Source organism: Prionailurus bengalensis, chromosome D1 (assembly GCF_016509475.1).
Source record: "Prionailurus bengalensis isolate Pbe53 chromosome D1, Fcat_Pben_1.1_paternal_pri, whole genome shotgun sequence".
Lineage (NCBI taxonomy): Eukaryota > Metazoa > Chordata > Mammalia > Carnivora > Felidae > Prionailurus > Prionailurus bengalensis.
Genome location: NC_057346.1, coordinates 75,285,574 through 75,301,389, shown reverse-complemented (window position 1 = coordinate 75,301,389; position 15,816 = coordinate 75,285,574). Strand labels below are relative to the sequence as shown.

General features: G+C 40.4%; 1 protein-coding gene across 2 annotated transcripts in view; it reads right to left on the bottom strand.

Moving 5' to 3' along the window:
• Positions 1–15,816, bottom strand: part of ZDHHC13 (zinc finger DHHC-type palmitoyltransferase 13) — a 51,871-nt gene that overhangs the window by 6,209 nt on the left and 29,846 nt on the right. For both annotated transcript variants that reach the window (XM_043580784.1, XM_043580785.1), the window contains exons 10-15: positions 13,650–13,750; positions 8,535–8,659; positions 7,627–7,689; positions 6,834–6,927; positions 5,161–5,244; positions 722–879 (exon numbers count right to left, since the gene is read on the bottom strand). In XM_043580784.1, the coding sequence (XP_043436719.1) occupies positions 722–879; positions 5,161–5,244; positions 6,834–6,927; positions 7,627–7,689; positions 8,535–8,659; positions 13,650–13,750 (625 nt within the window). The remainder of the gene's footprint in view (positions 1–721; positions 880–5,160; positions 5,245–6,833; positions 6,928–7,626; positions 7,690–8,534; positions 8,660–13,649; positions 13,751–15,816) is intronic.

The window sequence follows — 15,816 nt, the reverse complement described above, 5'->3', positions numbered from 1 at the left end:
GCCACAGCAACAATGAGAATTAGGTTATGCTCATAGGGGAAGGAAGGCAGCAGGGAAGGGACAGTAGCTTCTTCGGAAGCTCAATGTGGCTACTACTGCCCTGGAGAGTGAACTTTCTAATGGCCATGACCTTCCCTAGAAGTGTAATTACCATGGTTACGCTGGTTAGTGTGGGATCTTGCATTTCCTCCCCACTTCTACCCATTTAAGTGCTGCATAATAATCAGGACAACAAACAGGGTTGGAAAAGGTGAGAGAAGACAATCATCTCACACCTGCACAATGCTTTTATATTTTATATCATGTTTTCACATACTGTATGATTTAACTGTATGATGAAAAAAGCCTTTGAACAGGACGGTCAGTGGACCTAAGTTTCTGGTTCTGATTTTGCCACTTACTGGGTGGTGACCTTGAGCAAGTCAGCTCTCTGTAACTCTATCCGTAAAGTAAAAAGATCAGATTAGATCATCCCTACGGACAAGTTAACAACTCATTATTCTAACCTTTAAAGGATCCTGTGAGAGTAGCATTATCAACCCCATTTTGCAGACAAGGAACTGGAAATCCAAGAGTCAAAGGACATGCCTAGACCCAGAGAGTAAGCGACAGAGGTGGAACCAGGACCCAAAAGCCTTCTGATTTAAAATTCAAGTCTTTCTACCTTATTACAGTGTACTGGAAATTTTACTCAAAGGCTTTACAGAAGAGCAATTAATACCTGAAAGAGCTGATTTAATAATAAAAATGTTGACCACGAGAAGTGGAAAGTTGCTAGCATGAAGATATATAAAACCCAAGGGGAACAGGCCACAATCTGATTGAGGTAGGTCCACAGTCCATCTTCTCTGAATGTCGTGGCACAATGATTTGACCAATCTGTGGATTCACAAAAAAGAAACTCATTATTTAAAAAGGCAACAAACCAGTGATTATTGTACAAGAAGATAAAATCGCTGTACTTCTTTTCAGGGAGAAGAGACGGTAAGACATGAGAGCACAGAATAGAACCCAGCTTTAAGGATTTATCTTCCGGGGGCACTTGGATGGCTCAGTCGGTTAAGCATCCGACTCTTGCTTTTGGCTCAGTCCATAATCTCATGGTTCGTGGGTTGGGCCCTGCGTCGAGCTCCACGGTGACACTGCAGAGCCTGCTTGGGATTCTCTCTCCCTCTCTCTCTGCCCCACCCCTGCTCATGCTCTCTCTGAAAATAAACAAATAAACTTTAAAAAAAAATTAAAAATAATTTAAAAATCTAAAACATGGTGAAAAAAAGAATTTTTCTTCCAAGTGCCAACTTAACTAGCCAAGGTGAAAAACTGGCACCTCATTACTCATTAAAGCTATATGATAACACTGCATTGGTAGCTGGCAGTAAAGGAATAAAAGCAAAAAAGGTCCATAAGACCACCACTAAAACCACCATTTTCGGCATAAAATGAACCAGCCCAAAGTTAATTGTTTAAGGACTTGATGACAGAGAATGACTGGATTTAATAAATGTCTGTCTTAGAAAATTCTTTATTTTGTCCATGATACACAGGAGTCTATTATAGCACTGAATAAACTCTTATTAAGGGTTCAGATCACTTGGCTGTTGTAGGCGCAAGAAATCCTGTAAGCGCCCAGATAACCATGGGAACACAACCTAACAGCATGCAGTTATTGGGTGTACTTCTGCACCGGCACCATAATTTATCCTGTAGAGAGGGAGAAAGTCCAGGTAAGGGAATTCATGAGACAGACACCCCTAGGAAAAGAGTAAAGGGAAAAAGATTCATATAGGAGGGAAAAAGATTCATAAAGGCACGGCTCAATTTCTCTCCAGGAACACCTATTTATACGCCAATTAAAAGGGAGGACTTCACTATGGCCTTTGTGACCTCCCTAAGCTATGCAGCTAAGAGCAGCACGAAGGAGAATGAAGGTAGGAAGCAGCAGAAACAAGGGAACAAATCCTCAAGGTCTTGCGAAGCCAATGGCTTCTGTAGGCCTCACGACAGTTTATAAAGGGCAAATTATTTTTGAAATAAGAATTCTGTAAATTTTCACCTTGAGGTTTCATAAATGCCTCTGACAATTTGATAAGTAATTTCAGACAGTTTCCCAAAGCAGCACTTAAGAGCTCCTGGGACAGCAAGAAAATGAGTCCCTGACTTTACTATCACCTGTCTGTCCATTTTAGTCTTAAAAGAAAAAAGTCTTTTTTTCCCCCATTTTGAGCCTTATTTGATTCCCAACCATCTTTCATGACTATACGTCAGAAGCAATCTAAGAGTAATCACCACAGAGTAACCATCAAGGCAACAAGTTAAGGCAAATTACACTCTCTTGAGAGCTTCTCATTAGGACGGCAGACAAAGATGCCTCTCGTGCACCTGATATGACAAAAAAGACTATAATTCCCAACGGCAGGTACAGGAAACAGATGCTGAGTGGGAAAGAATAGCTACTTTCTTCCAGGTTACAGATTTCTACTGCTCTCTTCTGGGAAATTTTTTGATCACACGGCATGACCCCCAACTAGAATTTTCATAGGACTGATTACAGATTTAATGTCAAAGATAATGGCCACAAATGGCCACATACATTATCTTCTGTGATATACAACTTTAATATGTGCTAATAATACATTCTTATCAGGTGGTCACTGGCTAATGATAGGGGACTCATACTGTACCAAGCCGATTATTTTCATTTTTAGATAGCTCTGCCAGCTACAGTGTTCTTTCTAACCATGATCTAAAATCTTTCTCCCTGTAACTTGCAGGATGCTGACCCTTTCTGAGTGTCCATCCTGAAAACAGACCTCACAAAGGACAGAACGGATGGAGGCTACACAGAGCCAGAAGTAGCTGTAACTGGCTCACGCGAGGCTCGTGTGCATCAGGGCCGTCGCATCAGGAGTGTTAATGCCAAACAAAGAAGGTGGGATGGCGGGGAGGCCTTGTTAGAAAAATGAGGCACAAGTTCATTTTTCCTGTCTGTGAAGTAATGATAAATGACATGATGTCCTCATTCGGTGCCAGAATATAAATGGGATAAAACTAGCAAAATACGTTGACTAGTCTACATGGTCGCAGGTGAATATAAAGTGGACCATTTCTAACAGACAAAACATAATACAAAAATTGGTTCAGAGCCAGAGAATAGAAACAAAGAGGGAAGAGCCAATGCACAGAATACGAAAGCAAAGTGGAGAGAAGGAAAGTGATGGAAAATTACTTCTGTCCTTATCAATACAGTCTTATGCTGGACACAGACACCAAACAAAGGGGACTATTTTTAGTGAAGAGAGAAGCAGGAGAGACAGAGTGGTGTAAAACCTGGCTTCTCTCCCAATAGGATCACGTCCAAGGGACAAGTTGGTCCACGGGCCAGCCTAAAAAGGTCTTCCAGGAACATGCTTTATTGTTAGGCATTAAAAGGGCAGTTCTTTCAGTAGAAAGATGCACTGCCAAGAAATCTTTTACTTCTTACACCACAGGACATAACCTAAGAGGTTTTTTAAATTTCAATGCTCAGGATTATTTATGGCCTTTGACAAGAAATGGTACCAGGGATCACAACCTTCCGACTATTAGGTCCATTTGAGAGGGTGGCACTTACACTGAACTACAGAAGCTTTCCCTACTGATCACAGACACCCAAGGTGTCAGACGAGAAAGGGGCTGACAAGGTAACTAACTGAAGCCCTCTCCATGCCTAGGGCAGGGCAAAAAAACCCAAAACACAACATGTCACACAGACATTAATTAATAATCTCTAAAAATGAAATGCCAGGGGCGCCTGGGTGGCGCAGTCGGTTAAGCGTCCGACTTCAGCCAGGTCACGATCTCGCGGTCCGTGAGTTCGAGCCCCGCGTCAGGCTCTGGGCTGATGGCTCGGAGCCTGGAGCCTGTTTCCGATTCTGTGTCTCCCTCTCTCTCTGCCCCTCCCCCGTTCATGCTCTGTCTCTCTCTGTCCCAAAAATAAATAAACGCTGAAAAAAAAAAATTAAAATTAATAAATAAATAATTAAAAATGAAATGTCAAACAACCCAAAACTTGATGTTTCTGGGGAGGGTAACTGGGAGGCTAGGGGACAGAGTAGAAGGAATTCTTTTTCAAAAACTAAGCAAAATTTAAACTAAAAAAAGCTGGAGCAGAGGCCGAGGGAAGGCAGGGAGAGGGGGTGCTTAGGATGCCAAGGGAAAAAGAAACTAAAGTGGAAAAAAATGTTGCTAACATCTTCCTGGATCATTCTGCATTTTAGCACAAGCAACAAACTAGTATTCCACTGTTGGAATCTAAGACCTGAGCATGAACGTAACAGGAAGGTGGGAGGAAATGGATTTATAGTGAAGCCACATTCTCCCAAAGTCTTCAAAATAAACAATAAACAGCGAAACAAGGAAAGCCAAAATAAATAAACTACAAGCACTATACGTTTTCCCGGTTAGGTAAACCACTCCCAGGTTTGAGAAGCACAGCCGTGCAACTGTTAAGAGCTAACCCAAATCCTTCCTGCTTCAATGTAAACCCCGTTCTTCTTAGTCCATCAGCTTGGAACAGCTGGGTGTCACTCCGTCCTCAAGTCCCCCACACGCCTGTTCACACAGCTACTGAGAAGTTATTTTTCTGTCTCAGGCATGCAGAATAAGTGGCCTAATGTTCCCTTCCAGGTCATTATTCCCAAACTTTCAATGACTATTCGCTCTCCCATTAGCTCTAAGCTGTGACTTGACATTTATCAAGAGTTGTGTTCCTTCACTATGGTGACCACCTCCGCCTTCCTTCAACCTGTCCAGCACCAACCTTTTCTTTTTCCTATTTTATTTACTTATCACTTCCCTCGCTTTGTGCCTGAGCCGCTGATTTTTCCTCACTTCACTGGGTGATAAATCTGCACCTGCCTTACATGACTTTATATTTTGACCGCTTCTCAAATTTATCAAGGTCGCTTTAGAATACAATCTCTTCCCAGGTGCTGACAACTAACCTCTTCAAGTCTTCCTTGCAGCTTTCCCAATGCTGAGAGTCTTAGAGGCAGCCGTTTCGTTTTTAGTAGGGGTGTGGTTCATAGTCACCCAGCCAGAATGTGCCATTCAAGAATTTACCAAGAAAAGTATGTGTGAGTATGGGTGCATGAGCTTGCTGTAAGAAAAATTTATACTTACAGATGAAAGATTCATATATAATCCAATCACAAACAATGGAAAGGAAAAGTAAGAAGAATATGTAATAATGATGGTTGCCGAAACCTACAGCAAAAAGAAAAAACACATGTAATACTTTTGCTTACAATGATTTTCCAGATCAAGACCTTACTAACCACTTTCCTGTCAAAAGCTTCCACCAAAGTAAAAAAGTAAATAAGCTAGTACTTTGCATTTAAATACCATTAAACCAAAACCAAACAGCTCTGATATGTCATGGTCAACTGTCCATGTTAAATGAACTAATATTTATCTGCTGCTTACCTAAGAGAAGATACCTTTTTTGAACAGAGCAAGATTTACTAAGCATATGCAGCTCTAGGGTGGCCTATACTGCACTGGAGGGAGGGGAACAGGCAGGACTTTAGGCAAATCATACCCTATACTCCTTGCACGTAACAAGTTTACGAAGTACAATTTCTGAACATCAGGGATTCACTTGATCAGGGGAACAGAGAAAATGAATCTGAAGAGCAGCACTAAATAGATGTGCTGCAGGCGCCCACACACAGAAAAAGAGGGGCAGCCTGCAGCCTCTCTCGCCTATGCTGCTTGTTTCTGCTGCTCTCTTGACACTGGAGTTGTGAGCACTCTGATGCTAATGGCACCAAAGTACCACCATGTCCCCACTTTCTCCGAAGACAGCAAAGCCCAGCAGCAGGAGCAATGCCCAGTGCAATGAGGAGACCTAGGTCCACGGGTGACTAGTTGTGTGACTACAGGGAAGTCATTTAACCTCTCTGATCCGGTGTTCTTGCTTTTAATATGGAGATAATCTCTCTTCTGTCTGCTTCATAGGCCTGGCAGCCAAACAAGATGATCCACTACGTTAAATGCAGCATAATAAAAATACAGGGGCTCACTACTGTTGCTTTCCCACTTCCATTCACAGCTGCCTGCCTTAATGCTAATCATCCCATCTTTACGGTGGGATGGGGTCCATGAAGCTTGGGACCCTAGGAATTGTCTCTTCGCTGTTCTCTAGGAACAGTAGAGAACATCAAAATGCACTAAAGAAACCTGACTCACTGAGGCAGCCTTTTGTTCAAGATTATAAAAGCATATCCTCTCCTGGGGACAAATAACCATAGTTCCTCTGAAGTTCCTCATAATAATCCCCTGGCTTTTACAGTGACCACTCAGAGGAAACTCAGGGCTACCGACGAGGACAAGGAATACTCCATACCATCTCTGGTTCAAGCTCCTACCTGAGCTTTGAAGGAGCCAAGTGGAGAAGTACATGAGAGAGAGAAGCCACAAAATGTGGTAAGAACCTGGTTATTTGGTGTAGAAGACCAATACTACTAAAGTAACCTCAAGCAAATAATTTGCCTTTCATATTTTTTCACCTCTAAAATGGAGACAGTAATGCCAACCTCATTGGTGTGCCCTGATGATCAGACAGGAAACTATATTCAAAACTGCTTTATAAACTCTAAAATACTATACAAACGACATTAATTATTATCAACATCAAGTTTTCCAAACGTGTGAACACCGTAGAGAGGATTCTCTGACAAAGAAGAACTACAAAACGGACCCCTGAGATGCCCTTCTATTTTTTCTATTAATCACACATATAGCCAAATATATACTTAACTTCATAGTGTTAACTAAGAAATTCAATCTCTCACCTATGCACCGTCCAGTCCACAGACAATGCTGATCGTATCGAGCGACACAGGAGTTACACACGTGGCAATGAAGTGACCTTAATGGCTTCCTTATCTAAGTGGGCAATGAAGACATGTCTAAGCAAAACTCAGTGTCTTAAAGTGGTAACAAACCACAAGCAAACTCTTACTCCTAAATCATAAAGGCATGGGTACAAATAATCCTAAATAGGTCATCAATTGACAGAGAGGCTCTGGAATGCCTTATTAATATTTACTTCCACATATATATTTTGAGTAGGCCAACACTAAAGGGGTTTTGAATTCCAGAACCTATTCACACTGATGAAAGGGAAATAAGGCAGCACCATTAAGAAAAAGGGAAAAGGAAACCCGAGTTACATTTCTGGCTCTGCCAATAATTTGGGGGAAGTTACTTCTTCCCTCTAGGCTTTGATTCCTCAATTGCAATGAGAGGTTTCACTAAGTGGTTTCTAGGGTCATCATGAGCCTCTGACTTGAAGTTAGTTCTAATATATCCTTCACGGCAGGAAAAAGCAATCAAAACACACTATGGATCATTCACAGAGAGATCTAACCACAGACATCTTGGAGAAACTGTAAACATCATTCCTTCATATGCTCAAGGCAGAAAACTATTCTGATAGTAATACAAAATTAGAAACTGGTAAAAATGAAGGTGTGCAAATATACCAGGGAGATTTAACAAATGTTTACGTGAGAAATGTTACCAAGAATATGCTTTCTCACTACGGGATAAAATTATTTGAAAAAAAAAAAAAAAAAGACTCACAAGGCATGAGGTACAAAATGTTCTGAAGTCCAGACAGCCAGTCTCTGCAAGGGTGATGATATTCTGAAAGGCACGAAATTTGACCTTACAATTATGTTTTATTGGGGAACGGACAAATGCACGGTTATACACCATTGTCACAGCTCTCTCTCCAAACTGAGGTGGCCAGGAAAGCAATCTGGAATACCTGCCACCACATCATTCTGTGCCTGAAAATAATGTGACTTTTCAAGGCTGCATTTTCAACCACAGCCAATAAATTAGAAGGCACACATATTACACCTCCCCATTCTCTCCATGAATGGCAATCATCTAGTTATAATCTGCTAGAGAAAACTAAACATACACGGATACATTCATAAAAAGCAAACAAAACCCATCAGTATACGTTGTAACTGATGGTGATAAGCACCACAGGCTCAGTCTTCCAGGAATTGCCTATAGGTAACACCGACAACGACAATTCTAAATATTCAAAGTGAAAGAAGACACGCATGTCCTCTGACACCTTCACATCTTAGGAAGAGAAGGAGCATCTCTTGGCAATAAGGAGGGCTCCCCCTGGCCCCTGCCTGGTTACTCGCCATGTATCAAATGGGGGAATTTAAGCTAAATGATCATTATCTAAGTGTTCCTATAAAGAAATCCAGATCATGTTCGCTAACAGAAATTACATTTGAAAAGTCTTGGGTCTGACTTTAAGAGGAAATACAAAATACTTTTTAAAACTTTTCCATAAATAAATGAAAAGGAATGACAGTGGAGAAATCTCAACTTTGTTGATTTATGCTGCATCTATTACGTGCCAAGGCCCCGGAGATGCAGCCATGAGAAACATGAACATTGCTACAACCTTCCTATTAAAAAAAAAAAAAAAAAAAAAAAGTAACATTACAAAGAAAGCTCACCGTTTTCCTTTCTTCTTCAGAAGCTTTAGTGAAGCCTGGATCAGTTGCCCAAGTCTTGTAGAAAAAGTAGAGGAAGCCTATTAGGCTGAGAATGAAAGCAAAATAGAAAGGGGTGCCTGCTAGATGTGAAGACCACGTTAAGGAATGTATCAACTTCCACTAAGAATAGCATAATTATGACATAAGCAAATTTCATCATCGGTGCCTAAGAATCTCTCTGCATTCTAACCTCACGTTCCATTATGTATACACATCCCTGCCCCCAAACCTGACCCCACCCTATGTTCTAATCCCACAGGGATTTGCTCATAATTGGCTAATAATTAATCCCTTCTAATTAGCTGAAACTCATACAAAAATTATTGACAGGAATGGTTGCAATATATAAGGAACATCCTGAGAACTGAAAAACATTCAAGATCCAAATAAGTTCATCTCTAATGGTGTTACCATGGCTCTCCTGTAAGCATCTAAAAGAATAATTATCAGTCATTTTAACAAAATCATTCAAAGAAACAAACCATTTGATTCAGAGATTCCAATTAAAAATATTTCCTTATACAGTAGATAAATGCTTGCAAAAATTTAGTAATGGCAAGTTTAATTAATGCCTGTCACTGTATTAGGCTGTAGCGATTTAGAAATTAAAAAACTGCTCTTTGCAAATTAATTACAAATCGAGTACTATTTTGGGAAAGGAAGGTACTATAGACACATTAAGATAAAAAGTATTTCAAGGATAAATATTGCCCACTTGGAAATGTTTTTGAAGCAGTACAAATTCTTTGTATAAAAAGTAAAACTTTGCTCCAGGGAAAGACAAATGAAGGTGCAGTAAGTAATAAGCCAGTATACCAGTAGTAAACCAATTCTCCTTGCCCAGTTTAAGTCATTACCAACACAGTAACCACATCTGCCTTCCAAGGTATTATCAGGCTGTCTTGTGCCAAACTTTGGAGTGGAAAAGGCAGCCATAAAATAGACTCTAAACCCTTGCTATTCAAAGTGTGGTCCATAGACTCACAGCAATGGCTTTACCTGGGAGTTTGCGAGAAAGGCGTCACTTCAGACTTCACCCCAGACCTGCAGAACCAGACTCTGGATTTTAACAAGATCCTCAGGGGATCCACATGCACAACAGAGTTTAAGAAGCACTGCTGTGACCCACAAAAACTAGCACAACCACATCTGGTTCAGGGAGGCAGGAACAAATCTTGTTGGTTTATTAGTTTATCAGTTTGGGAGCACCTGGGCGGCTCAGTGAGTTGAGTGCCCAACTCTTGATTTTGGCTCAGGCCATGACTTCACGGTTCATGAGTTCAAGCCCCACATCAGGCGTGGCACTGACAACAAGGAGCCTGATTGAAATTCTCTCTCCCCTCTCTCTCTACCCCTCCCCTGCTTGTTCTTTCTCTGTCTCTCAAAATAAATAAATAAACATTTAGAGGAAAAAAAAAAAGTTAGGTTATCACTTTGTCTGCAGAAGGGCCTGGCTTTAAGAAATACATAGGATCTAGAACGGTTGTGTGAAATGAAATTCTAACAAATGAAGCTTACTTAGATTGGATTAAGAACACTGATAAAGAGCACATAGGTCAAGGCCTTTAAAGAATCACATCCCATTTTCTTTCCACAAAATCTTGATCAAAACACAACACATTCTCAAAAATACATTCAGTTGAATCACATGATGATTCTGCATATTGAAGTGACTGAACTTTGGCCTCCTGTTCTGAATAACTTTCAAAACAAATCCCAGGAGAATCACTGGATCCTCTCTAAGTAAAATGAATGCATCTAACCCCTCATAGGAAAGCCAAATGTTCCTTGCTTCCATGCCCTTGCTTTGTGTGGTTCATTAACCTCAAATGCTCCCCACTGCCCCCATATACTTCCAGAAACACACTTTTAGGACATCCAAGCCTAACTTTATTCTCCCTCCCCTTGCAGGTCTTTCCCGATTCCCTACAGAGAAAGGATTCTTTCCTTTCCCTGAGTCTAAAATGCCTGTTCTGTGGCACTTAGACCTTATAGTTATTTATAGACCGCTCAGCCTCTCCAGTTAGCTTGTGACTCTTTGCAGTTCAAGTCTCTCAATATGGAGCCCAGCTCTTCAAGTGAAATCTGCCTTCCTGGAACTTGGACTAACCGGTTTTCCTTCTTTAGATCCTTTAGCTCTATGCTAAAGATCTACACTATAGCTGTCCTTAGATCTACCCTATAGAAGCTTATTCCTCATTTGTTCGATAAATTTTTATCGAACGTCCATTCCATACAATACGTTGGCTTACAAATGATGGACTTCCAAACACTTGACATTGGAAGGCAGTGCTCACACCTCCAGGATAAGCAGCAACATTGTTCCTTGTACAGCACAGTTTCCTGGTCATGCTCCTCCACCTGTGCTCCCGTCTGTCAATGTTTCTCTTAAAACAACAGAATTCAAAACAGAACAAGCACACTGCGGGGTTGTACTGACCAGTGCTGGGGACAGTGAGATGGCTGTTGTCCTTTGTGTGGACTCAAATCCTTGTACTACTGGGGAATACAGTGGCCCCTTGACACCTGTGTCACTCCCCACACCAGGCTTTAAAGCTCTTGCTCTTTTGCACCTGATCTGGAACATGCCAGAATCACAGATGTAGCGTTCCGTGCTTCACCATTTCTTTCCTGAGTCTTCATCTCATCTCCAAACTCATCGGTAAGGTCCTATCTCTTCCACCTGATCCTGCCTCATAAAAGCCAGATACATTACTTGCTGAACATATAAAAAAGCACCAAAAGGAAGGGATCATCTGAGGAACCAGTCCAGAGTCTCCCTTAAAATTAATTTCAACATGCAGCCTTCTACACAGAGTTTATTCAGGAGAGTGAATAATAACAGAATAGGTATTATTTACAAAATGTCCATTATGCAATGAGGACCGTGGTCAGCATTTTACAGACATCATAGCATTCCTTGCAGCCATCCCACAAATTTGGTACTGTTATCCCTCGGGTTTTTTTTTTCTTTTCTTGTTGTTGTTGTTTTTACCAGAAAAACTGAGACTCGGTGAAATTCAATAATGTGCCCAGTGGTACCTAAGAAAGAGAGCCAAAGTCAAACTCACTCTGATGCCAAAGATAGTACTCTTTCCACAGTGCCCCAGACACTTTTCCCATAAAGGACCGTGAGAGGGGAAGCCCAGACTTGGCAAAACCTGGGACAAGATTCGTCTACTCAGAACTGAGCGCAGCACCTCCGGTCACACCCGGGGCAGTCCACACGACATTTACCGTTCAGCTTGGAAGACACTGATCTGATGGCAAAGTGTGCCACCTGCTGACTGACATGCACTCACCCGTAGCAGGTGCATATGGCTGCCTAGATCAAAGGGCTTTCTGCTGTACACGCAAGTAAAAGATCCCATCTCATCAACTCCGACATAAGAGTCTGTCTAGCTTTGGAAATCAGTTCTTCTGAGGTAATAGCATCTTCGCAAATGGTAAGCCGCTTGCAATTAAACTCAACTGAATATGCGGTTCTGTGATCGAGGCTTGCAAAACTACAGTGGAGTTACTTTTTTGTTGATATAGATTCTGCAAAAAAATCATCAGGGAACACAAATCTAAAACTGTGTTTACTCCCCTGCCACATGGGTTGGTCAACAAAAATATTAGCCATCCCTTCTCAGAATCATGTCACTTATCCTAGAATTTATCAGGCTTGAGATTTCCGCAAATAATTTGGGGTGTATATTGTCCTGTTGTTTTATACACTTGTGGTTACTTATAAAGTATTTTTATAACACATAATATCATGCAAGCCTTCAATAACTAGTGGCAGTAAGACTAGTGCTTAAAAAGCTGCCCCAAATCATTAATCATGAGACAAAGGCTTTGTGTAATAACATCTTTTGATAAAAGTCAAATGAACTCCATGGTATGCTACCCCATTCATTTACATTAAAGGAATTTGAAAAATATTAGAGAAAATGCTCAGAAACAAATATCATTAAAGTATAAACATGCTATAATGAAAGGAGATATATGCCCTCTGAGAACTCATATGCTTCTTCACTTCACATTGATTTCTACGAAAAGAATATTCCTGAATTGATTGTATGCATTTCTCCCACAAACACCATCTTTCTTTTTAAAAATGCCATTACCAGAAGGACACATTAACACAGAAGTTAAAGGAATATGTTTACAGGTACATTTCTATCCACCACATTCTTTCTTCTCCTACCCTGTAAAGAAAACAAGGTTATAATGGCTTCCTAGAGTCTCTGGAAGGGGAAAAGGGAACTTGGAAAGAGGTGGGAAGATAAAAAGTTAGAGAAAATGCCTCCCTCCTAATGGCAGCTTTAGCTATAAACCAAGAACTCTCCTCGAAGAGCACAACACACGCTTAAGCTGGCCGTGGCCTGAGCCCAGCTCTTCGAGTGATAAACCTATCTCTTGGATGAGTTTTTTTTATTTGAAACCATGTGTTGCCATCCATTAGCAGTTCATAGAAGAATTAAGTGGGCTGTGTGTGATCAGCATTTTTAAAAAACGAAATAGCATAGGATAAAATTACAGAATTTTACAGTAAAGCACACGTTAGGAGTATCGTTTTCTGTTTCACATTTGGTCTGGGTGGCAATGTAAATGTATTTTTACTGTAGACTGAGAATCCATTGCTCTGGACAGGAACACTGCACTGGCCACTGCTGAGGAGGACACATTTCTCTGAACATCCCTCCCCTATAGACCATCTTGGCACCCAGAAGATTTATTAATCAACTGTAACTGCCGACCAAGTTAAAAGAACCTGCTGACCTTGAGGAGAGTATCTCAAGGCAATACGACAAATTTTCACGGGTCCAAGTAAAACAATAATTCACTCTATTGTTTCTATCCTCTGAGTAATAAATACTAGACACTACTGCTTCCATGGTGTGTTTGGAGATTATTTCCAGAATTTAGCAGATTTTCAACATGCAACGTCTTCAACCAAAATAATTAAAATGCATACAAATATGAGTTATAGTCCCTGGATCTCTTCTCATATCTACATTTCTAACTATGGCATTACTATTGTTTAAAGGAAAAATGGGATGTGTATTTAAATTTCAGCTGGAAGGATATGAGGAAAGAATAAGATGAACCACGTTACAAATATCCAAAAAATGGAACTTAGCAGGAAGACTGTTGGTAAGTAGATGAGACTCTTATACCCGACCAAGAACCTAAAAGAAAAAAGGATAAACATATGGTATTAGTAAAAACAGGTATGGTTCATATTAATTTTAACTCTAAATCCCCTTAAATAATAACAGTAATAATAACGATTCCCTTAAGTAACAACAATAACAGCTTTCAGTACCGAGTGCTTCCAATGTGCCACTTTCCACATAGTAATTAAGAGTTTGTGGGACACCTGAGTGGCTCAAATGGTGAAGCTCAAATGGATAAGCATGGTTAATGCTACCACGACCTGCTACCAACTCTTGATTTCAGCTCAGGCCATGATGTCAAAGTTCGTGAGATCGAGCCCCACATTGGGCTTTGCACTGGCAGCACAGAGCCTACTTGGGATTCTCTCTCTCTCTCTCTCTCTCTCTCTCTCTCAATCTCTCTCTCTCTCTCGCTTGCCCTCCCCCACTCAAGCTCTTTCTCTCTCAAAATAAATAAACATTAAAAAAAGTATTAAAAAAAAAAGAGTTCGCCACCATCTCAACCCCACTGTACCCATGAGAAAAGTAAAGCACTCAAGAAATGCATGTTCCAGTCCTTAAAACTAACTTCTACGTTATTTCATTCCCAATAACTTTCTATTTGCAGTGAATCTTTATTTCTATTGAAAAATATCACATTTGTAGTTCTCTTTTTGGCATATCATATTTTCAAATATTCCAAAATGCAAAAATTTTAAATACTTCAGAGATTCACCTTCACATTTAACAAGCTTTCTTCTGGAGGCTAGCAGTATACTTTTAAACCATAACAGATGCACACGACCTTAAGCAGCTTTATCCCACAACCAGCTTGAGAAGCGGACACTGAACATAAAAAGAAGAAATAAAGGCTGAAAGTGGCCTTAGTCATCAAACACTAACCCTCTCGCTTGGGTAACGAGCAACGTGAAAGTCCGCACAGAACTTACTCAAATGTTAATACTGTAGCTTCAAAAGAAAAAAAAATCTGTCTTTCATGTTAAATACTCAATAGAGCAAATCCATGCAGGAATATGGTTTACCTGGATCTATTTTAAAATTTATACCAGGAAAAAATAATGGTTGATGATGGGTAAGAAAAGGATTCTTTAAAAGCTATCAAGATCAGAAGTGTAATTATGATAAAATATTTGAGAAAAACTGAAGGTTCCAAGCCTCGGGCACATAATACGTGACCAGAACAGGCCAAATAGACCCCACGTAACGTCCACAGCATGACCTGCCTGAGATTAGGCAGCGCAGATGTGTCTGAATGAATTAAGCAGTGCAGTGAACTACCTAATTTGTAAGCGTCTGCTACCACGACCTGTGTGCTTCGAACAGGCATCACGTAGCAGCCTGGATCAATAGGCAACTGCGCCTGGAGCTTAAAGAAGAGTAGAAGTTTGCAGCTGCCTACCTCCATGAGACGAGGTCTCTACAGAAGGGTATGAAATAAAAGCAGTATGGATAAAGCTGCCATATGCATTTGTGTCCCATGTGAATCGTGTCCATATGCCAAGTCTAGCATACAAAGCCCTCCACTCACTGTCAGCAAAAATAAAAGTTTCCTATAAACTTTTGTACAATGTTGGTTTCTACTGAAACAAACAAAATCTCAAATGCTCCTATCCTAGGTGAGTAGATACTGTCAGCTCTTGCTTTCTCTCTGAAAGAGAAAACACAAAAACCCGAAAGTGATCAATGCGATTTCTGGTGATTTGGCTTAAAATTTCTTTGGCAACCAACTCACAATCTACTTAGTGGAAAATGTATAAATATCTCTAAGTTATAAGTTTTCTGTACAGCAGACAATTTTAGGCATTTTGTTATTTTTCAGAAATATAAGTTTTTACTTTACACTTATATTCTAATTCATTTCCAACCGTCTTGCTCTTGAGTGACCAAGAGGTAAGATTCCTCTAATATTTTGTTTTTCCTTATTACCCAAGCAGCTCATGCTTATTCCAGAAAATGCTGGCAAGCAAAAAAAGGCATAGGAATACTCAACATCACACCCTGAAGAGAGATCCTTTTAGATCCTTTTCTATGGATCATCATCATACTTTACATTTTTCTTTCATTCAGTAAATGAAAGT